This window comes from Galeopterus variegatus, unplaced genomic scaffold, assembly GCF_000696425.1.
Source record: "Galeopterus variegatus unplaced genomic scaffold, G_variegatus-3.0.2 Scaffold1931, whole genome shotgun sequence".
NCBI lineage: Eukaryota > Metazoa > Chordata > Mammalia > Dermoptera > Cynocephalidae > Galeopterus > Galeopterus variegatus.
In genome coordinates this window covers 281,324-305,734 of record NW_007728042.1, presented here as the reverse complement: position 1 = coordinate 305,734, position 24,411 = coordinate 281,324, and the positions used below count along the sequence as shown (strand labels likewise).

General features: G+C 39.6%; 1 protein-coding gene across 1 annotated transcript in view; it reads left to right on the top strand.

Moving 5' to 3' along the window:
• COL14A1 (collagen, type XIV, alpha 1) overlaps positions 1–24,411 on the top strand; it is a 165,143-nt gene that overhangs the window by 125,475 nt on the left and 15,257 nt on the right. The window contains exons 36-40 of the mRNA XM_008579625.1: positions 4,807–4,860; positions 5,344–5,415; positions 14,554–14,589; positions 15,567–15,633; positions 18,699–18,887. Of these exons, the coding sequence (XP_008577847.1) occupies positions 4,807–4,860; positions 5,344–5,415; positions 14,554–14,589; positions 15,567–15,633; positions 18,699–18,887 (418 nt within the window). The remainder of the gene's footprint in view (positions 1–4,806; positions 4,861–5,343; positions 5,416–14,553; positions 14,590–15,566; positions 15,634–18,698; positions 18,888–24,411) is intronic.

Here is a 24,411-nt window from a genome sequence, read left to right as displayed (position 1 = left end):
GTGCGGGGGCAACACTGAGGGTTGCGATCCGTTGCCGGACACGGAAAAAGACAAAAGACACACACACAAAAAAAGAAAAAAAATAAAAATAAAAAATAAAAAGTTTTTGCTATTGCTACTCATCCTGGGATGAAAAGGTGAGAAAAGGGGTCTGAACCCTGCCCTTATGAGTAGACTGAATGCTCAGGTGAGTTGTAACGTGGGTGTAGCAATGGTGCATGAACAGGGAGACTAATGCAGTTGGGCGGACCATCCTGAGTCACCTGACTTAAACACAGATTTAAATGAAACTTCTCTGTGTCCCAACGCCTGGGTTAAGTGCTCTTTCTGCATGTTCTCATAGAAACCTCTAGTCCATCATCATAGCACATTACTGGTTTCTTTTAATTGTTTGACTATCCTCCAAACTGCAAACTCTTTAGAGAAAGACTGTCTTCTTCATTATTTTCTACCCAAAACCTAGAAGAATGTCCAGCATGTAGTAGCTCTGCAAATATTTTTCAATAATGTGGCAACGTGAGGTTTACAAATAAAAATCTTTCAAAGGTAAATTTTCTGGTGTGATTCAAAAGTTAAGAAATAAAACTATTTTATGAGATGAAAAATGTATACATCTTTAATTTTCTAGGGTTAAGAAGAAATTTTGGAAAACATGGCTTTGTGTTTTTAAAATGCTATTAAGGGTAACATTCTTTTAGTTATAAAAATCTATAATGAATAAATTTTCATTTGGGATGATGGAAATAGGTAATTCACAGTGGCCTTAAAAACACCTTTGTTCTTGAACTATTATATCTAAAAATGTTCAGTTGTGCATGAGAATCCATGATAGAAAGTACCAGAATAAAAGGCATTGTAGTGGAGGCTGTTGGTGCCCTAACCAGATTGTCTTTATCTGGCAGATGTCCTATATCCTCCTGCTGCTATGGGTGTTGACTGCTAATAACTCACAATTGTCCCCATCTTCAGAAAATTGCCCTTGAAAATGCCATCTTGGCCCCTGGTCAATGACTAATTGATACAGTTGTATAAAACCTTATCAGGGGAGCTGGCCCATTAACTCAGTTGGTTAGAGTGTGGTGTTGATAACAGCCTCCAAATAACAACAACACAACACACAACAAACAAACAAAAAACACCTTTTTTATTTGTGCAATTTACACTGCAGAGCTCCTGTGGGATCAGAGGCCAAACCTTGATAATCCACTTCACCAGCCTCTTCCTCTGCCTTATCCTGTTTCCTTCACTACCTTAAAGGTTTCTCCCAAGAACACTCCTGCAATAAATGAACTACACAAGAATCCAGATCTGCTTCTAGGAAATTACCCTTGAGATTTTACCGAAATGAAATTTCAGCTTCTGAGAACAGATGACTCCCAGTGCCCTTCCTACACGTTTGTTGAGCATTCAAGAGCAGGGAGAATGACACCAGCATTTCCCACCTGCCCTATGCATTTCCAGACTCATTGCACCTGTGATTAACATGTATTTATTCAAGGAGACCACCTCTTCCAGGAGTTTCCGTTTTACTCAAATTATATCTATTTTGTGTCAGCAATGTGCTAGGAAAGTGTTAGGAATGTAACAATGAATAAAACATCATTTCTGCCCTCAAAAATAGAAATTTCAGCTTCTGAGGATGATCTTTAGGTAGGAGAACATAGAGCAAACAAACATAGAGAGTCATCCAGTCTTCACTTTTGATTTGATCACACTAAAGCACTAACCCCTCTGCCAAATGAAGCTCATATGTGAAAACAACATTTCGTCATCTTCCCTTCCAGATGATACACACATGGTGTCTATAAATCAAGTGAACTCAAACCTGTTCGCTAGAGTATTCTTATAGTGCCATCACGGATGAGAGCACTGACAGATTGTTGCTTTTTAAAACTTCTTCCCACACAATTGGAAGAGGAGGGTAAATGTGTTATTTCCTGCTGATCTTCCTTGGAATAATGCAATTTTCTGCAGTTTTCTTTTAAGAAAATATGTCATGGCTTGCCTCCCTCTGTGAATGATTGCCCTCACTTATTTTTGAAATGTTTTCCCTCTGGACACAGCCTGGAAGAGTCAGGAGGGACTCCCGCAGCAGTGCTGCAGTGCTGGTTGCTGGGCAGTTGTGTTGGCCACGTGTCATGTGTGCTTACACCTGGCTGCATGTTTGCTTCCTATCCAGTGCTGGAAGAGTCTTAAGGTGGGAAGTGGAGGTTGCCCTTTTTAAAATATCTTCTTAAGTTATTGAACATGTTCCCAGAGTCCATTTTTCTCTTGTGAAGACTTATCTAAGAAATACATACATATTATTAAAAATTCCTTTTTTCAATGGTTAGGTTTTCTAACCTCTCTCAGTCCTGAGTTTTCTCGCTTGTAAGATAAGGGAGTTGGACTGGATGAGTTCTAAGGTCCTATTCATCTCTGATGTATTCTGATTGTTGTATGCCCTTTTCTTGCACATGCTGTATTTAAACTCCATTTAAAATAATTTCTTTCAACCTACATTGGTATTAATTTTTGTTGTTTAGTTAGCATATCAAGGAAATGTACATGTGTGTGTGTGTGTAACTTTATTTTTTTATTTTTATTTTTTAAATTTTATTTTATTTTGTCAATATACAATGTGGTTGATTATTGTGGCCCATTACCGAGACCTCCCTGCCCCCTCCCTCTCCCGCTTCCCTCCCAACAACCTCATATCTGTTCACTTGTCATATCGACTTCAAGGAATTGTAATTGTTGTGTTTTCTTCCCTCCCCCCCAGTTTATTTCTGTATTTATTTATTTATTTTTAGCTCCCACCAATAAGTGAGAACATGTGATATTTCTCTTTCTGTGCCTGACTCGTTTCACTTAGTATAATTCTCTCTAGGTCCATCCATGGTGTTGCAAATGGCAGTATTTCATTCTTTTTTATAGCAGAGTAGTATTCCATTGTGTAGATATACCACATTTTCCGTATCCACTCATCTGATGATGGACATTTGGGCTGGTTCCAACTCTTAGCTATTGTAAAGAGTGCTGCGATGAACATTGGAGAAGTGTGTGTGTAACTTTAGAGTATGTAACTGTATTGGGGCTTATCACTGCAGCTTTCTCAGACTTCCTGAAGTGAAAGAACAGAAATAGTAGGTAAAACAACAACAACAACAACAGCAAAAACACTAGTGTGTAAATCAGTGTTGGATAACTGCTGTAACAAACAGCCCTAAATTCTCAGTAGTTTAATGTAATAAAATAGAGTTTAGTGCTTGTTCACAATCCAATCCAAGGGTAGGCAGAGGAGTAAGGAAAGAAGTCTCTGCTCTGTGCAGTCATTTAGGGAGTCAGGGGCTCAGTCTTGGAATGTCTCATCTTCAACACGTGGCCTCTAAAGTTGCTATAGGAGTGGAGAAGAAAGTGGAGAATCACCGACAGGAAATTTTTATGAGCCAGAACTGGAACTTGGTCCCTTTCTGTTGGCCACCACTTAGCCATATGGCTCCAAAATAAGTGCAAGGAGGCTGCAAAATGTGGCCTGTCTGCCCAGGCAGAGGAGGAAAACCGTGAATACTGGTGAGCCGCAGCCTGCTCTGCCTCATTTGGTCTTGTGACTCACTGGCATTGTGAGGTTGAGAGCGTGATGAAAGGGCCTGTGACCTCTGCTTTTCCTACACACTCATCCTACCACAGGCTTCATGCCACCTCTCATGCTCTCTCCCAACTCACACTCCATGTCCCTCCACCCAGCCTCGTCGTTACTCTATTTTATTTGACACCTTCAGGAGGGGAGAGATATGTGAATGTGGAGGGGAGCCCTAAAAGATGCATTTTCATGCATAAGATAAGTGGAAAGAACAGCTCCTGGAAAAGTGGACCAACAGGGCCAATTGTCAGAAAGGTAGTTGCGAGTGACAGCAAGGAAGCCGGGAGAGGACTGAATTGGTTTGAGATGGGAAATGATTATTCCAATAGGAGACAAATCTCATGGTGAAAAGTCTGCTTCTCCCTGGAAGAGACAAGGTGATGGTGTTTGAGCAAAATTTTCTGGACCTGTTGTAAAATTTAGATTGAAGATTTTCCCTCATGTTAACTACATTGTAGAGGCCAGCATCCACAATTAAGAACTATAACCATTGAAGAATAAGTCATTCCATCTGTTATATTTTTTAACACCCACATAAAAATAACACACATACACACACATTTAATAATTTAGGAAGATGTTTTTATACAGAACATCATTTGCTTTCTGTCTTAAACTCTTCCAACATGGAATAGGAATCAAATATTTGTAAGCCATAAAGACACACATTCAACAAACCTGCCCAGCAGTCGAAACTGTATCACTGCAGCAGGAAGTCCCCCATATTGTCCTCTAGCCTGCTCCTGAAGGCTTGCAGAACTTCAGATATTCTGATGTTCCAAATGTAATAGAAAGCCCTATGATAGGGGATCCCTGCCCAAGACTCTCTTAGGTCATAAAAGATACGAATTCATCTTTTTGTCTGGTCATTAATTACCAAGATTTGATCCCCTTCTCACTTGCTATGCTTAGTTTCATAAAAACACTGTCTGAATATGAGTTCCTGTTTAAGTTTGTAAGTGGCATTTCTTACACCTAAAATTCTTGCACTGGACAATTTAATGTAGCCAATAGACACAAAAGTCTTGCCAAGAAAAATTCCCATGAAGAGTTTAAAAGCAGTGAATTCCTGGTAGTCCAGATCAAGGACTTGCCACCCAAATATTAAAAGGAATTAGGTGAGCCTATTCTGAAAGCCATATAAAGCAATTGCTTAGTTGACACACTGTGTTTCATTTTCCCAGGGCTTTCCTGGAAAGGATGGTTCCACTGGCCCTCCAGGACCACCAGGGCCAATTGTAAGTATTTCCAGTGACTACTGGGATGTACTCTGCTTTCAAGCATTTCACTGCTTTTGAGAGATTTCCTTCCACTGGACTTTTCCCTCAACAGCCATCCTTGCTATAGTGTAACAACTCATCCTTTGGTACAGAGCTCTCCCTAAAGCATCCTTTAAAAATAATATATCCATATGGCTTGATTATTCTATTTCCAAGCCACTTGGCCATAAAGTCAGTTGCATTGATTAGTTTTTATTAGACATAGGTAAGGCTTGAATTTCAAAGAATCATACCATAGTGTGGAGACTTCAAAAAAAAAAAAGTCTTTCCTACATTTTTGGTGGTTGGGAACAGCAATGAGCAATGAATCCTGAAGTCTTAGCGATGAGGGGGAGGGAAGGGATCATGAGGTATATTTGTTACTCCTGCTCGAAAGTTGGCTGTCATCAATGAGAATGTGTGAGTCCTCACCTTTGTTGCATTTTCCTGCATCTTTATTAGGGCATTCCTGGAGCCCCTGGAGTCCCAGGAATCACAGGAAGCATGGGACCTCAAGGCGCCCTGGGACCACCTGTGAGTATGCAGCTGCAGACAGTCAGGACGCGGGCCCAGTCATCATATGTTCATGTGTTTAAATTCACCAGCATCTCTGTTGGTCAGAAATGTTTATTCAGTATTGGAGGCTATGGGATTCCATAAAGGAAACCGGAGAAGCTCGTAGGATTAGTATTAAGATCAGACTGTGCATATGTCATGGCTAAAGACAAATGATCTTGACAGGGATATTGTGTGGTATTCTGTGTTTAGCTAAGTAAATTCAATATCAACTTTATAGGGATTGGGTACAATAGCTACATGTTTATCAAGCTTAGCTGCCAAGGGAAAAAAAGTGCAAGGCTTGAGAAATTTAAGGTATAATGAGAGTGGGCATAGAGTTTTGTTTTCTAAATTCTACAGGAAAGACAGAATTTCCCATTAAAACCCACACTCACTGACTTTACCAGGGGCCCAGCTCTAATGACACCGTCACCCACGCGGGGCATCTACTCACTGCCACGACTTCCCACCTTCCGGACTGGGTGGCTGCTTCCTCTGCTATAGTGACGTTCCCCAGTCCGGTGGGCAATTCCTGCCAACTTGACGCCAGCCGCCATGACACCCGCTCTGAAAGCAGCTGCGGAGCAGAGAGAGGGGCCAGCGGTGGTGCATCATCCTTGTATACATGAGCTACATTAGTAGAAAAAAAAAATCCCTTCATCAATACATCAGATCCTATATAGGATGGCTGGTGCTCTCACTGGCTGAGCACGGTGCAGGCAACACCAAGCCAAGGGTTACGATCCCCTTACTGGTCACAAAAAAAAAGGACAAAAAACCCCCCAAAAAACCCACACTCACACCTAAGTGAACAGTGGTATTATGAAAGTGTAATGAACAAAACTCATTACTTCCAGTTTTGGTGCCTCTAGTCTCTTAGGTTTGTGTTTAAATGTGATGGGGGGGGGGATGAAGGGGGAGGAGGGTAAGATGGGGGAAAAACAGATGAAGGCATCTGGGTCTGTTTCCTCATCTGTAAAGTGAGCACATTTTATTACATGGCCTCCGTAGCCACATGTGGCATCTTCTGTGACTTGCAAGTTCTTTTTCTAGTTGTAGATATTAATCAGCATTCTAATATTATCTGCAATGTACTAAGTCTGCAACCATAAAGTAAAACTACTGAAATATGTAAAGATATATATTACTGCAAACATGCTAAGAATTTGTGGAACGTAAAATCTGATGGGTGAGAGTGGGAGAGGCTAATGAATTAGATTTCTATCACTGCTTTAAAAATTAGCACAATTTCAGTGGCTAAAAACAACACAAATTTATTATCTTCCAGTTCTTTAGGTCAGAAGTCTGGCACGGGTCTCACTGGGTTAAAAGCAAAGCATTGGTATCTCCTTTCCAGAGGCTCTAGGACAGACTCTATTTCCTTCCCTTTTCCAGCTTCTGAAGGCCACCCACATTCCCTGGCTCATGGCCCACGTCCATCTTCACAGCCAGCAAGTTGCCTCTCTCTGACCCTTCCTCCATAGTCACATCTCTCTCTGACCACAACTAGGAAAGATTCTTTGCTTTTAAGGACATATGTAATTACATTTGGGCTACCCAGATAATCCTAGATAATATCCCTAGATAATCCCTAAATCCTTAACTAAGTCATATTTGCAAAATACCTTTTGCCACATAAGGTAACATATTCACAAGTTCTGGGGATTAGAGCATGGACATTTTGGGGTCCTTTTTTCTGCCTACCTTAGTGAACAAGACATAACAGAAATATTCATTCTTCTTTAGAAAGAATGTCTCTTCCCTACTACCCAGATAGTCTTGTTAGTCTTTGTTCCTTAAACCTCATTTCAATAAAGTGATTTCACCTCAGAATTCTTCTCTAGGCTGTGATTCGCAGGCCACATATGCAGGTACACACAGACACAAAGTATGCACATAAAAAAGTGCATCTAGGTTTTAGCAAACACATCCTAATTTGCACATCCAAATAAATGCTAGTCACTTAGTAGTCACTTTACAAGCCATATCTTTATTCTAACTACCCTGTCATTGTTTGAAACACTTTTATATCTCCTCTTTCAAATTAAATCCAAAAAGATGTTATCTAGTATGATTCTGTACATAGAAACATACACTGAAACCCACATGTGTGAGCCCTTGCAAACACACACACACACACACACACACACATCATTTTCTTTCTCTCTCTCTCCTGTCTCCACCATCCTTTCACTACAAGCTTATCTATTCATTTGATTCTAGGCTATTCCACACCAGAAAAAAAGAAGACTTAAAAACATGCTTTCTGATATTAGGTTTCTGTGATATCAGCTTTCCAAAATGTGCTCCTGGGAACCAGAGTTCCAGAATATGTTAATAGGGCTTAGACAGCAAGGAGTTCTGGTCAAAGAAGTGTCAGAGGCAGTACATGCTAAGTCTGTTTCTAGGAAAGTCATGGAGATTTTAGAATATCAAAGTCTCTGAGGCATCCCGATGTAAAACAAAAAACTAGTTTTAGAAAATAAACAAATGTATTTGTGCATGGAGTGATCTTCTTGTTCTGTGCACTCTTACTGGCATCTGCTAGAACTAGTTTCCCTTAACCCAGGCTAGGAAGGAACAAGCCATGGGTTGATCCTGATCCAAGAGGAGGGATGGAATGGGAAAGGGCGAGGGATGGAATGGGAAAGGGCGAGGGAAGGAAGAGCAGACTTGGGGACCTTGGGAGAATGAAAATGGTCTGTGGAGGGGCAGAGTGAGACCTGGACTATGTTAAGTAAGTATGACACTACCCTGCTTACCCTCCTGGCCTTTTGTAACTCTGGATTAGGTTATAAATATGGGGCACACAGAAATACCAATAAAGTTTTTCCACAAGTACAATACTTGTTAATGATGTCATTTTTGTTATGAATCAACAGAAAAGGGCCCCTGATGGTGGCATGAGGGGCTCTGGTGCCATTGGTACTTTTATCAGAGGGAGAAACTATTTGGTCTGTAGGTACTGGGTGGGGATGCCATAGTAGGCTTGCGGATTTCCTCTCAAAAGCAGGCTGTGCTCTGAACTGTCCAGCCAGACTTTTTTTTCCTGTTTTTTGGCCGCCAGCTTCCAGATGCCTGCTGACTATCAGCCTGGTGTGACTATTAAAGCAGGCTTGGTGTCATGGTGCGAAGGCCGTGATTGATTTCCCAAGGATGTCTGTCTAGGAAGGCAGGAGGGAAGGAAACCAAGAGGGACAGACTGCACCACTGAAAATAGCAATATGTTTCCTAGAGATGGTGCCAGAAATGCTTTCATGCAGTCTGCCTTCAGCCGGGATTCCCCAGGGCAGAATGTGCATTGCGGCTGCTGAAGTCCTGATTCCTACCTGAATTTTCAGCATTGGCTTAATTATAGTTTCTCCCCTGCATTGGGGCAGATAAGGAGGAAGCACATGAAAGAAGGGGCTGCTTACTGATGGGGCCGTGGATTTAGCTTGACCTTAATACAGGTAGGTATGTCCAGTGTTACATCCTTTAAAGAGCATTGCATTGGAAGTCAGAATACCTGGGTTTTAGATGTGGCCTTGACATGACCCTACTAGCTGTGTGAGCCACAGTGCTTAAGCAAATCAGCTAGGCTTTCAAAACATCAGTTTATTAATTCTTTCTTTTAAAACATTCAGTGAATAGGCACAATATGTACAAGATTACATGGTGGGGAGGGGTTGTGAGTGGGACAAAAGATGATCAAGATATTTTCCCACATTCATGGAAAATCTAGAGAGAATGATGTTTTTATATAAGAAGCTATATAATAAAGGCAGAAAATGTGAAATGCCTCAAGGGAAAGACAGGAAATTGCTATGAAAGTTCCACTGAGAGAGAGAGAGGGCCCTAAGCTGAGTGGACGGGAGTAACAGCTCCAGAAGGAGGCAGCATTTCAACAAGATCTTGAAATAGGGCTGAGATTCTCACCCACAAAGACAGGAAGATGACATTGCTTAGGGGACTGTAGTAAAACACAGGACAAACACAGGGTATCCCCTGTCTTCTGCACATTTTAATATTTTTCAACTCTTTCTCTAGCTCCACTATGGCTACCATAATTTTTATTTCAGTCCCTCCTCATTTCTCACCAAGCCAACACAAGAAGCTCTAACTGGCCCCCTGGCCTCTGTCTAGCCCTGCTCTGCTCCAAGCCCCAGCCGCCAGAACATCTTTCTAGTACAACTTCCATGTGTTGTTTTCTGGCTTGAATCTCCTCACTGGATCCCCTGTCACCTGACAGGGAACCCAAATGTTCAGCATAGTGTATGTGGCCCCTCACAATGGGCCCTTACTTTCCTCTCCAACTTGGTCTGCCGTCATCCCTTCGCTTGGAGTTGAGTCATGCAAGATTATCTTAAATTCCCCACATGTATGCCATAGTCTTTTACTCCTTCTGGACTTCTTAGAAGAGCATCTTGGGATACTCTTCCTCCTGTCTGGGCTGCTTTCTCCTCCTTTCTCCACTAGTTGAGCCCTGGGCTATTCATTCTCTAAGACTGTGCACCTCCTGTGTAAAGCCACCCTCACCCCCACATGCTACGTATTTCATTCAAACTATGATGTCTGTCTCTCCACTAAAGCGACAGTTCCTTGAGAAGAGAAATTGTACCATACTCGTTTTGTATTTCTACTCCCCAGCTCCATATCTGATATGTAGAGAACACTTAATATGTATTTATTAAAAGAAAGAATGTCTGCATTCTAGTTAGGCAGGAGTTCAGAGGAGTATTAGAAGATTATTCTTATAGATTAAGGGTCAGATCATGAAAGACCTATAGAGCCTGTCTGGGATGTTTTGATTTTGTTTAACAGACAACTTTAATATGTGGGACTTGGACTACGAGATCATTCCTCTTGCTTTCAACACCAAAATTCTGTGAACCTATGAATGTAGCTACTGTGTTTTCTTTTCTTTACATTTCAAGTGTTCCTGAAATTCAAGGAAAATGTGCCACTTTTTCCTGCCTACATCTGCAGGGAATATGTGTTTTCCCTCAAAGCATACTTTGCTGGAGTTATAGGCCTTCTCTTGCTCAAGAATTTTTATTTTGTTTTTGTTTTACTTTGCAAAAATCAAAGGAAAGATGTCAGAGAAGTTGGAATAAAAAATAATTTCTTGGTGTACCGATATTTCAGTAAAAAGATCTTTCATTGAAACTGCCTAGCTGTATCCTTCAGCTACTTAATAACAAGCAGCATGAGGTTGAGTTTGAGGAATTTCAAGCTCAATTAAACACATCCATCCCTACATACTAGAAGGTGCCAATAACTGATGCTGCCCATTTACCATATTAATCAGGTTTGCACGATAATTTATTTCCCTAAATTTGAAACATTTTCCAACAAGCCTATTTAATAAATGACAGCAATGGAAATGTTAAAAATGTATTGATGCAGAAATAAAAATATTCAAAATAAAATGGATTTTAAAAAAATGATTCAAGTTAAAACCTAATTCTGAATTACGAGAGTTGGGACTTGGGGATGGTAGTTTTGCTTGGTTTGTTTTATTTTAACTAGGAAAAATACGGTCTTCATGAGAATAGAAGACATTAAATAGCAGATTTGTTGAGAGTTGGGACTTGGGGATGGTAGTTTTGCTTGGTTTGTTTTATTTTAACTAGGAAAAATACTGTCTTCATGAGAATAGAAGACATTAAATAGCAGATTTGTTAAGCAGGGTTCTTTTCCAGCAAAGCAGCAGAGTGTACTTGGGATGTGCATGGATTTTGAAGCCCACGGTTTGGGTTCAGGTCCCAGCTTTTCCACTTCCTTATCATGTGACCTTGGGCAAGTGGTTTAACTTCTCAGTGCATCATTTTCCTAATCTGTAAAATGGAAATAGCATCTCATAGGTTATCATAAAGAACACATGAGTCAATCTTATGGGAGTATTATAAGGTTTAAATGAGTTATCTTACAGGGCTGATGTTTTAACTGAGTTAACATGTCTAAAGCACCCAGCACAGTGCTTGGGACATGGTAAAGCAGCTTAAGTACTAACTAGTAGTATTCACAGCTTCTTAATATATTAAAAATGTGGAATATTTATTTTTGTATGATGGCTTTTGTTTTTATTTTGCATTGAATGCTTTAGTGGTAACATAAGTAGCTCTTACCTCCAGGTGGACCTACAGTGGACATTCTTGCCTCTTTAGGACTTGTTCATTTGTGAAGCCTAAGGAATGAGGGGAGAGGACATGACATTTCCAAAAAGAATTTGAGCTGGTGGGGGGAGAGTACTATATAAATCTTATTTTTGCAAAAAAATCTTATTTATAGTGGAAATTGGTTTTATTTTTTTAAGAGTCAATACTTTTTTCTAATGCTATAGAAGCCCACTGCCTGGGTATGTCTTAAATACTTTTCTTCTTTCTTTTTGTGATCAAGGTAGCTGAAGCACAAATGGGCTTATTATCCAAACCTGAAATAAAATTCAACCATTTGTTCATTCAGTTAACATAGTTTCTGAGCACCTGCCATGTCCCAGTCACAGTCCTAGGAACTGAGGATACAGAAGTCCACAAGCTAGGCATAGACTCTACCTTTTGGAACTCACTTGCAGAGAAAGAAACTGCTTTCTCCATTGAGGTTTGAATCCTTCCCTTGCAAGCTCAGCCTTTGTATTTTTCATCAGCTTCTGTTTCTTGCACTACCTACTTCCAAATAATGACCGTATCATGAGATGATACCTTGTTAGCCTTATAAGGAATCCCAGAAATCACTTAATTGAATGGCCTCATCTTACAGAGAAACTCAGACAGTTCATGTGACTTGCAGATCCCATGTCCTATATATTTTCCCCAAATGTAGGGAAATTATGCTTATGAAAATTCTTAAACACAGGCAAAATTGAAATAATTTTAGAGTGAACACCCATATACCCAACAACAAGATTTTACTATTATGTGTATTATTACTTTTTAATAAAGTTCTCCTGTTCTTAGTTAATTATTGATCTCATCTGCAATACTGGAAAATTATCTTATAGTACACATAAGTGTAGTATACTTATACTTCTAGCTGAAATCAGTTTATATTTTCTTTTCATTTTATTACAAAACAAAAGGAAACTCAATGTCAGAGGAAGTAGATGGCAGTCCTAGAATTGTAATAGATATTTCAATTTAATATTGGACTGAGGTGAATATTTGAGTGACTCTTTTATGCAAGAAACTGATGAGGTGGTTTTGCAAATATAAAGTAATATAACTATGGTCCACAGTTTTAGGGATCTTACCATCTACAACGAGAGAAGAGAAATCCCACATTGACTTGTAGTTAAATATATACAACATAAAAATTTAGCATCAAGTAGCTGATACTCAAACTAAGTACTGAGTTAGAATATTTGTACTGTTGATACTTAATTTGTAAGATTTATGCTTAATACTTACTCCACATTTCAAATTTCAAGTAGCTGATACTCAAACTAAGTACTGAGTTAGAATATTTGTACTGTTGATACTTAATTGATAAGATTTATGCTTAATACTTACTCCACATTTCAAATTTTTTATACACTGAGTAGACCAGGATGATGGAATGAGAAGCTGTAATTTTGAGGAGAAAAAGATTGGGTGGTTGGGACTAAGTTACAAATGACTGGATCGGAGGACTTGGCCTTTGTTATATGGATGTCTGAGAATCAATGAGTGATGTCGAATAGAGGAAGAGCTGCCGTCCATCAGCGGTCCCTGAGCTTTCTAAGTCTGGTGATATCTGAGGAAGATGAAACGTGGTGTCTGGAGGGCGAACTGGAAGGGAGGTCTTTAATAAGGGATATATTACTTAGAAGGATGTTGCAAATGTTGTGTGAGATGGAAGGGGTAGGACATGGGTGGTGGAATGGAAAGGATGGATATTGGAAGAATTACAGTGCAAAAAAAAATAATAAAAGTGTGCACACAAACACGTGTGTGTGTGTGTGTATGTGTGTGTGTATTGAATGAACAATAGAGGCAAGGGAGGAGAGGAAAAAAGATAGAACCCATGGTGGGCTGCTTATATCTGCTCAGGAGAGTTGATTTTGTGGTTTTCTTCCCTTCCCAGCTCCATCTTTCGTGGCCACATTTGTAGCTTGCAATCAATCAGCTGTGGAAGAAGTGTTTATACCTCCAAAATCAGCAAATACTACAAGTCAGGGCATTTTCTTTTTCTGGAAAGCCAGTTTACTTGCACACCATGGGGTGAACCCAGAATTTTGAGTTTGGGTAACTGTTAACCGAATAGAGGTTTTGGAGCAGATACCGAGTTTGGTTTGGGACCTGTAGGGATTGAAGTAACAACTGGGAACAGTCTGACAACGTGGCAAATTCCATCTATAAATTCCAGTCACTCTCCTTTTAGTAGTGACTATAAAAAATGTTGTTCAATGAATATTGCCTCAGAGTTGAAACAAAAATGTGAAATCCTTCTGAAGACACATGTTTTTCATTATAACTGTAATTTCATTGTAGGAACACTGAAAATGCCAATTTTTTTGTTTGTTTTTTTCAGTAAATTTTTTACAGTAATAGTAAAGTTTCTTGTGGGTCAAAGAATAGCTTAGCCACATTATAAAATAATAACCCAGCAGTGAATTTCTGTGTATGTGAGCTTCCATTTGGGGGATAAGCTGGGAGAATTGTATGTCATGCTGGAAGCAGAGTGAGGCTGTGGAATTTCAGTAATCTCAACTCTCACTTGAACTCCTAGCTTGGAAGGAGATTCTTCCTTGCTTTTAAAGATACTTCTCAAAAATTGAAGCAATTTAACTCTTCAGCAGAGATTTTTTTAAAGAGGTTACGGAGCATCAGCGGAGTATAACACATGGAGGGGTGTTTTGTGCGGAAAGACTTGAAGGACCTATTCAGTGAAAATGTGTTTTACAAAAAAGATCTTGCTGCATTACTCCACTTCTGTATCCAAAAAATGCAGTGTCTCTGCATAAAAAGGCTGAAGGAATACAATGTTTAAAGGCTATTTATGCTTGCTGGGACTACATGTTGCTGTCTGTTTTATTCTTATTATTGTGTAATGATTTTTGTTGCAGAATTACTAGAGCTAAGAAAATAAGAACAGATGCACTATCGTTATTCTTAGCTGAGTGCTTGACAATTTTTTTAAAAAAAATTTTTGCAGGGTGTTCCTGGACCAAAGGGAGAACGAGGAGAACGAGTAAGTATCCTGTGGCTGGTTGAACATCTTCCAATGCCTGATAAAGGATGACCATTTGCTCCCGGGGTTAGTCATTATATTGCGGTCCCTCCTCTGCCCTCTCCCCAACTCATTTGATCGTCAGCACTTTTTCTGGTGGGAAAATCCCTGTGGGCTGGAACTCAGGAGAGCTGGTTTCTAATTGCATATCTGCTACCATCCAGCTCAATGACCTCGGGCTCATTTCCTTAAGGAAAAGATGCGGATAAGATAAACAAACTCATCTAATTCACAAGGCAGATTTGATAAGGAAATTATATAATGGATGTGAAAGGGCTTCAGAAGAATAAAAGCGTGATACAAATGTTAAGTACTAGCATGGGGCTCATGTGTTTCCTGATGCTCCAATATTGGCACCCAGAAAAACAATAGCAGGCATAAAAATGAAAGAACTGGCCCTCAATTAAATCTGTTTATTTTAGGGGTTTTCTCTCTCCTTTCAAAAATTATGCAACTGCTAATCTACTTGTGCTATTGGCTGTAGTAGAAACAGCATTGCTCTTAGTCTCATCCAGTTACCTCTGAGGAATGTGTTTAATGCTGTTCAGCTATAAAATAGGTTTACCATCTTTCTTCTGAGTTGCTATTAGTGTTAAATAAGCCACTGCTGGAGAAAGTGCTGTATTTTATAAGCCCCAAAGAGCTATAAACAAGGAGTTAAATATATATAGGTTTGTTTGAAAACTATTAAATTCTTTAGAATCTGGAACCAGAAATACTTACTTGAGCTTTATAATCTAACAAGGACACTCAGGAACCTTGATGCATGAGTGTCAAATTGCCTGCTCCTCTACACCACAAGGGTCACACCAACCTGTTGCTAGGAGCCAAAGAGCCTTGATGGGAACAGTGGGTGAGGTCAGATCTGCATCATGGGAGATCTGGCAGTGTGGCTGGGCTTGCAGCTGAGAGTCAGGAGATTCTTTTTTCTCACTCAGGGTGACCTGCAGTCCCAATCCATGGTGAGGGCGGTGGCACGTCAAGTGTGTGAACAGCTCATCCAGAGTAAGTGCATTATGTCCAAGGAGGTTGTTTGCCATTGCTCATCCAAGTGCAAGTGTGCCTTTCCCATGAGTGGAATGACTAAGGAAAACTCTAAAGCTTCATCTTGGTGCCGACACATAAATGTTGCAGATGGACACCACTGATCTACCTCAGAGAAGATTACAGATTCCCCTTGATGGTACAGAAGCCAAATTCCTCTGTGCCATCGGTTGGTCCAAGAACTATCTGTTTGCCAGTGTAGATTTAACTTGACTGCCCAGAGCAAATCTTCTATCCTTCTGCTCTTTCCAAGTAAATAGATTTCTTTTTCATCAAGTGCTCAGCACTTGAAAGCTGCTACGTCTTCAGAAGCTACCTTCAAAAAGATGATTTATGGTGTTGATTTCTATTAAGTCACAGGATGTAAATCAGTATCTCCTTCATATCCATTTTATATCTGTTATCTTTTGGTTAGCTCAAGGTGCATTTCTTTATTCCTTAGGTTTTATACCAAATACACACACACACACACACACACACACACACACACACACGGGACAGCTTGATGTGACATTTGATGTCACACTTGGGCTTTGTGCCAAATACTATACCAGAATACACTCAATATGACACCTGTTCCGCTTATTCATTTTGTACTTGAACTTTTCAACAGCACTGTATTTCAATTACTGATTTCTGCCCATTCACATGCATATCTACCCATTTTGCATGTTTTCTTCCTGCACGCTGACTATATATTTTGTCCCATTAATCCAATCTGAAGGTTCTACTATAGAACCCTCTCTTTGCCAGCAATTTGTCCAGTTCCAGAAAGATCTGAGGCCAAGTAGAGATGAAATATTCTGCTCAAACCCACCCAGCTCTAGCCCAGCTCTGCTGTCTTGCTTCCCACCCTGATAGTGCCCTCTCCCTCGCTGGCTGATATTACCTAGCAGCTGCCTCAGCCTAAGGGTTGTATTTACTTTAACCCTGGGAAGTTTGGAAGTTAGGCCAGGGGAGACCTGCAAGTGTCCAAGAGGGCCCTATAGGCTGGGTCCAAAATTCCACATGTAGTTCTGAAATAAACCCAGATCTCACCCTAGGGGACACATGGAGTAAAGATCTGCATGGGCTTTGAAGAGTTTTCATTAAGACAAAAGTATCAGGGCAAACAGAATATAAAGCTACTATCTTTAGACACAGTAGCAATGATCCTTGTATCTTAACTTTTATTTAATTTTATATTATATTGCTCAAACCAAATGTGTATGTATAAGTGAGAGAATTTACCAGTTAAATGAAACTATTCAAGTTTAATGCCAAAATAGTATCTTTAAAAGCACAATTATAAAAGGGAAATTGAACCCTAGTCACTTTTGTAGGAGAATGCATCCAAATCTAACCTGTATCTTGGTTTATTTCATAGATTTTTCATTTCAATTGTACAATGTTCATGAGTAGATCATTATTTTAAGAAAACCTGAGGGTTAAATCTTGATATGACTCCCTGCCCACAACATGAAAAAGATTTCACAATATTTGCTATCTTATTCTACCATAGAATAAAAATCTTGTATAAATTATAGGATTATTTAAAACATGCCCTAAAATTTGAAAGTTAAAAAATCTAGTTTTTCCCCTTAGGAATTCTCAGATTCTTGTGAATGACTTCTAGGAAGTGGAAGCTAGCTAGGGGAGGGGGGTGTGACAAGAGAGCTTAAGCAAGTCTGTAATAGAAGGAGACCTTGCCCATCAGTGCAGTTGTAAGAGAAGGAAATTGAAGAGATTGTATGCAACTTGATAAGAAAGGACCAACTTAGTCAGAGGCTGGATTTCTGGCACCTCGACCATCTTCCTAAACACTACTTCAGTTTTCTCTGGGTTCCTTATTTTATTCCTTAGGCCGCCACTCAACTTGATTTACAGGTTAGCGTATAATTCCTCACAAGCTCAGTTGTCTGGTTCTTAGTTCACAGTTGATCAGAAAATTATGCTGGGAAGGGTTTTATAGGAAACCGTGTGGGGCAAAGTGATGACAGCTGAGAAAGTGATAAAGGATCCCCCACCCCCCAGTAAAGGAGGAATCTGAAAAAGCAGATGCAGAAATGTCTAACCCACCCAAACAACAGTCAGTGCCTGCTGATAGTCCCTGGGTCACCAGGAGGGCATCTGTCATTACAGTCACAGAGTCACAGTCTGATACGTAAGGAAAGAGTGCACTGAGTATATTTTAGAAATAATTCCTCCAAAATGGTTACTATTTTTAATTTAGATTTAAATGTTTGAAGAGAAATAAATTAGTTATATAGAAAAATTCCCTTATGTGGGAAAATCTCATCTCCTGAGGATGCTGGATAAAGGAGGCATTATGGTATCAAGTACTTTATGAAGCAATATTTCTAATTGTTAAAATACATTCTTCCAGGCATAACTGAGTTAAGGGATTATGGGAGAGAGAGAGCAAGATTTTCTTTTCTTCTTCTTCTTCCCCCCCCTAACTGAGTTAAGGGATTATGGGAGAGAGAGAGCAAGATTTTCTTTTCTTCTTCTTCTTCCCTTTTTTTTTTTTTTTTAATATAAAGCTAGTGGGAGTTTCTGCAGCTGGAACCAAAGTCTATGATTCCTGAAAAAAGGCTTGGCAACCAAAAGATCAGTTGAGACAGAGCACTTTTCTGAGGATTTGTGAGCAGGAGGGTGGAGCTGACTTTGTGGGTTGGAAAAAAGACAAGTAACTTGGCGGGGAAATTGCTGGAGGAAAAGGCAGCTGGGTGAGGATTTAAGGGTTAGATAAATGTTGGGGGTGAAGATGAAATCTATGACTTCTGCTCAATGGTATTTATTGAGATGCTGACGTGAGCTGTGGAATTCCAAACACATGAGATGCATCTTGAATACAATCCAGCCATTAATATCATCTAAAGTAAAATGTAATAAAATTTGAGTTGGAAATCAACATATTTCAGAGGAGTTGCTTTTTCCCTTGGTGGGCATCTAAAAGAATTGTTCGGAGCCTTAATGAATACCCCTGTCCTGTCCTTCTTTGTGCGACAGTTCACTGAATGCTGTCTTTATGCTTTGTGCCTCAGGTCACATGGCCAGATACACAGCCATCCTCAACCAGATTCCCAGCCACTCCTCATCCATCCGGACCATCCAAGGGCCTCCCGGGGACCCTGGGAGACCGGGATCACCTGGAGCCCCTGGTGAACAAGGACCCCCTGGTACACCAGGCTTCCCAGGAAATGCAGGTGTGCCGGGGAGCCCAGGAGAACGAGGTAAGTGCTAAAGTCTTGTTTATTTATCACTGAGATTGAAAAAATTGAGCTATCTACAAAGTATTTATCAGGAGTCTCATCTGCTTGTATGAAAGAGGAGGGTTAGAACCCCCAACTCACCTCTAAGAGGCTTTTGAGCTAATGAAAGAAAGACGTCCTCTCCATCTGGATGAAGAAAGATGCCCCTTCCTGGTTGAAAAATTACAAAATGATGCCCCCCTCTGGCCAGACATGGCATCACACATATGTCATGACAGGCAGAGAGCTCAGTCCGGTAGGTCTGGTGCTTTTTTTGTGCAGTGCTCAGATGGCAACGGTCAGTAGCAGTCCTGAGAAGAGTCATGAGTCATTGGCACATGGTTCACATGTCCTTATATAGAGTGTGTCAGCTCTAAACTTCAAATTTAAATACTGTCTGTGGCTCATCGTCCTATAATATGAGGCAATAGTTTATTTAATAGTGATCCTACTTAACCTTACCACCTACAGATCTTAGTAGTATTGTGTAATACAAAAATAAGACTCATTTGACTGCATTTTACCTAATTTCTGTGATCGACCAATATCTTCCATTCCAGAAGCAAATAAAAGAGATGTGGGAAGTTGGGGTGCATATTAACTATGAAGAAAATGATTGGAATAAGGGACAACTGATGAAAGTGTTTTCTAAGGCACCATTTTTAGAATGTATATCTGAGGAAAAGCATTACCTATCTGAGAGTCATATTTTGTGAGATGGGTAGGATATATTCCTTTTATAAAATTTAGGATGTAAAATGCAAATTGCAAAGATAGTATTTCATGTTCATTCTTGATCCAGGCCAACAGGCCTTGTGCATTTCTGCCTCTGCACTTTTGTATATATTGTTTTTCCCCCTTTGGAAATCTCATTTCCTTTTCCTGTTTTCTGTACATCTAACTCTTAGTTCAAGGCTCACCTCAACTCCTGTCTCATCATGAAATCTTTATTGATTGCCCCAGACCACAAATGTCTCCACCCCCTGAACACCTGATGCACTTACTCTTCCTCCCATTTTAGTGCTCATCAGGCATCAGTGAGCAGCTAGATTGCCAAGAGCAGATATCAGGTCTGAATTGCTTTGCACAATGCTTTGCACTTAACATGTACTCACTGGATAGTTGTTGCATTGACTGTGATCCAGTTCTGATTTTTCTTTCTGAAGGTTTTTCCCTGTATCAGGGCATAAAATCAGCAGATATAGAAAGGGGCTTAATTCCCTCCCAATCCACCAAAGATCTGGCAACCTGGAAGATGTCCACCTCTGTCAGCAGGCCACCCTCTGATGGTGCTGGTGATGGAGAAACTATGACTCAGGGAGCACAGAGCCAGCGCCTGAGTCACTCTCAGCAAGTCACAAGTTGTCTTTGTTCTTTTTGGAAGTCTTAGCACTGTTCTTGCCAGACTAAGTCTTTCCTGCTCTGCAAGTTCACTTGAATGATTAGACCATAGAAAATTCATGCAGGAGTTCTCAAAGGGTGACCCAGACAACCCTTGGAAATGTGAATTTCCATGACGTAATTTTCTTGCATACATATGGATATATTTTTAAAGAGTACAGCATACAAGTGAAGTCTTGCATTTCACAAATACATAGACAAAAAGTGAGAAATGCCCTTTGAGCATGAGGGAAAGTGATTTTAGTGGATCACCCATTGAGGGGCATGGTTTTGGGATTACTACGTTGGGGTTTATAGAGCTTAGAGCATTCAAGGAACTCTTCACCCCTGACAAAATATTTTAGGTGGAGCTGGGATTTGTTGCTGCAAAGAGAGCTGCAATGTTTTGTTCTTAGCCTTGTGATCCAAATACCCAGAAAAGACTGCGAGAGGAAAATGTCTGTCTTTCCACTAAGTCAAAACAATAGAATTTTAAAACTGAAGAGTCTTCAGCCGTTTTTTTTCTCTACATAAAAGGAAGCATATAAAGATATTAAGGCCAAAAGAGGCTTGCAGTCAGCCAACATCAAGACTCAAAGACCAGAGACCATGTTATTTTCTGCTATATAAAATATGATTATCATTATTTTCTGTAGAATAATCTTGAAAGAACACACTATTGCAATGAGTAAAAATGAATAGTATTACTAGAAATGTATTTAGACAAATAATAAACCATGAAAGCAAGATTGAGTACTCTGGCATTGCACTTAAATGAACTTAACTTTCTGCTGAGACTTCATATGAGTCTCATACGTCTTTCTAAAAAATATTCATGAATCCATTCAGGTTGGCTAATTTTTCATCAGAACTGCTCCGTCTCATTTCTTTATTGTAGATTTTCAAACTTTTTAAAACATGATGCACAGTAAAAAATACATTTTACATCATGATGCAGTGTGCTTACGCTTATGTTTGAGTACAAGTGTATATACCTGAGGCAAAAAAAAAAAAAAATAATAACGCTTACCCTTACTGTTGTTTCCTGTTTTCTTGTTTTGTTAAAAGGCTGAGGGGAGACCTTGGATTTCCTGACTGCAGTTTGAAAAACATGATTCTAGTACAATATCTTTGATTAACCCCATTATCAGAGAAATGGCCAACGAGTATGTGTTTTTAGAAAACAGAAGAAAAATTACACATATCGCCTCCCTATTAGCAGTGTGATGTATATCACCTTTCATGGCTTTCCTTATTACCTAAGAGAAGACGATATTTTTGCTCCATCTGATTGTCTGCCTCTCTTCTCATTAACCCTTTGTCTTTAACTTAAATGAAGTCTTTTTCATAAGTTTGTGTGAAAGGGTGTCTTAGTCTGTTTTCTGTCACTTATAACAGAATACCTGAAACTAGGAAATTTATATCAAAATACATTTTTTTTCTTACCGTTTTGGAGGCTGGGAAGTCCAAGGTCAAGGAGTGCATTTGGTGAGGGACTTCTTCCTGGTGAGGACTCTCTGCAGAGTCCCGAGGTGGCAGAGGCTATCACATGGCAGCAGGGCAAGATCGTGTGTTAATGTGCCACTTGCTCTTCTTATAAAGCCACCAGTGTCCCTCCAGTAATAACCCACTCACCATTAACCCATTAATCCAATTATCAATGAATGGATTAATCCATTCATGATGGCATAGCCCTCATGATCCAGTCATCTCCGAAAATCCCCACATCGGTGATACTGCCACATCAGGGAACAAGCTTCCACATAAGCTTTGGAAGGGACAAGCATTCAGACTATTGCAAAGAGTCTTTTAGCGATCTTCCCACATAGTTTGTGATATATAGAGAATCCTTAGAATTTCATTCAAAGGGATCCTGTAGCTGATGCTGTTCATGTTTTCTGTCTAAAACTTGAACACCAACTTAGATTGTCTAATTATTGACACCAAAAATGAAAAGGTTTTGTTAGCATAACCTCATGCTTTTTAATGCAGCCCAATTTCTCACCTGCTTTTTCTTGTCACTTGTACTTAACTGTTAATTTATGTCAAAGAAAAGATGTTCCTCTATGGACTGCTTTGTGGTTACTTCTCCCCATTATACCCTGCACTGTCTTCAGGTAAATGGTTCTTTACAACCTTGCTTCTCATTGCAAAATTCAGAAAAGGGGTAGGATCAGCTCTAAGAGCCCTCTTTTGTTTGCTGAATTGTGACAATCAAGTGCTGGCTTGGGCAATTCCAAGTAGGTCTCCCTGATGACAGATCCACTTTTAATTCTGATACCTGCATATCATTCCCAGATGATTCATCTGTTTATTTCCTTACTCCGTTTTAAATGTTCATTTTTCACACTGGTATCTTGAACTGTGTATTCACTAAGTCCACATAAGTTCATTGATCTATAGTTCACAAAATTAAGTTTCTTTTACTTGAAAAAAACTAGGAAATTTTCCTGATTTCAGTTTTTATGCAACTTCTTCACTTTCCATGATTCTCTAAAAAGTATTAGATTAGAGGAACCATCCAACTAAAGATTTTCATTTTTAGATTGTATGTCTATAGCAGCTGGAATTCATATCTAGTTTATTTTGTACATAAATCAGCAAATATTTATTGAATGCAGGGTTTATGTGAGGCTTTTTGGCTTGGCAATGGATGAGATAATGCTATTATTTATAACTTTCACTTATTAGGCAACAAACGTTATCTGCCAATTATTGTGCTTAGTCCTATACACAAACTATCTCATTTGCATAAAATGGAAGACTTAGTTTGATAAGGAAGGAATATAAAACATTACTTAATGCTCAAGCTAGGAGATGGTAAGTGCTAAGTGAGTTATGTAGAATGTAAACGGTGTCAGAATTTAGAGGAAGATGTCACTGTGGTCTTTGATAAGAAAGGGTGCTAGCGTTTACTAACCACCTACTATGTGTCAGTTGCTAAGCATGTTATGTAATGCTCATTAAAATATTTTGAGATTAGGATTATTCCCATCTTTAGGTGATAAAATTGAGACTCAGCTAGATTGTCAGTTGTCCAAGGTCATACAGTGGAACAATAAGGGGACTAGAATTCAAATCCAGGTCTGTATGATTCCAGAATCATACACTCTGCTCTGTTGCTGCCCTTGAATTGATTGTTTAGTGGAGGTTTCCCAGAGGAGAGGCCAGGGATATGCATGGTTTGGTGAAGTCTGTTTCAGGATGACTCCTAAAAATCACAAATTCAAAACATATGACCTGCTGGATTGACCAGAATGTCCTGGTGGGTTGTGGTTGTACTATTTGCAAGCTCCTTGTCTACTCTGTATTTGGATAGCCTTGGGGCATCTGTGACTTTGCAAGAGATCCAGTAAACCTCGGAGATCCATTGGGTAAATATGAATATGATAAAAACATTTGCACTGGGTAAATATGAAGGTGATGAAAACATTTTCCATGGCATACATTTGGGCATCTGATGACCTTCCACAATTTTAGCATTTACCCAGACTATATAAAAGAATCTAAGTAGAGAAATTACATACAGAGAAACTGGTCATTGTCCTGACAATTTGGGGTGCAACTATAGAACTTATACTTCCATTATAATATCTTACCCTGGGGACAAATAGGGGAGAAGCCTGGAACAGTGTAACTCAATCCTGTTTTACTTCTGATATTTTAGAAGGAAAACTATTCCCACCTCACTAATTTGTGATGCTGCTTTAGCTGGGAGCAGTATGGTGGGATGGAATGTGGTTTGGAGATTCAATCATACATGGATTAGGATCCTAGTTTTACCACTTACTAGCTATGTGATCTTGACTACTTAAGCTTAAAACCTAATCTCTGAATCTTTATTTATTCACTCAACCAGTCAGGCAAGGTGCTGGGCGTTGATGACACAGTAGTAAATAGGGTATACACATCTTGACTTTCATGGAGCCTTACTGTCTAGTTGGTGAGACAAATACTAAACAAACAGTACATGGATAGTTTAATTTCAGTTATGATAAGTGCCATGAAAAATGCAGGATGCTATTTGAGACTTTGAGTTAGTCTACAAAGTCAGTAATGTTTTAGCTGAGACCTGAAAGTTTAGTGGGAATTTGACATATCAATAAGAGAGTTGGGGGAGCACATT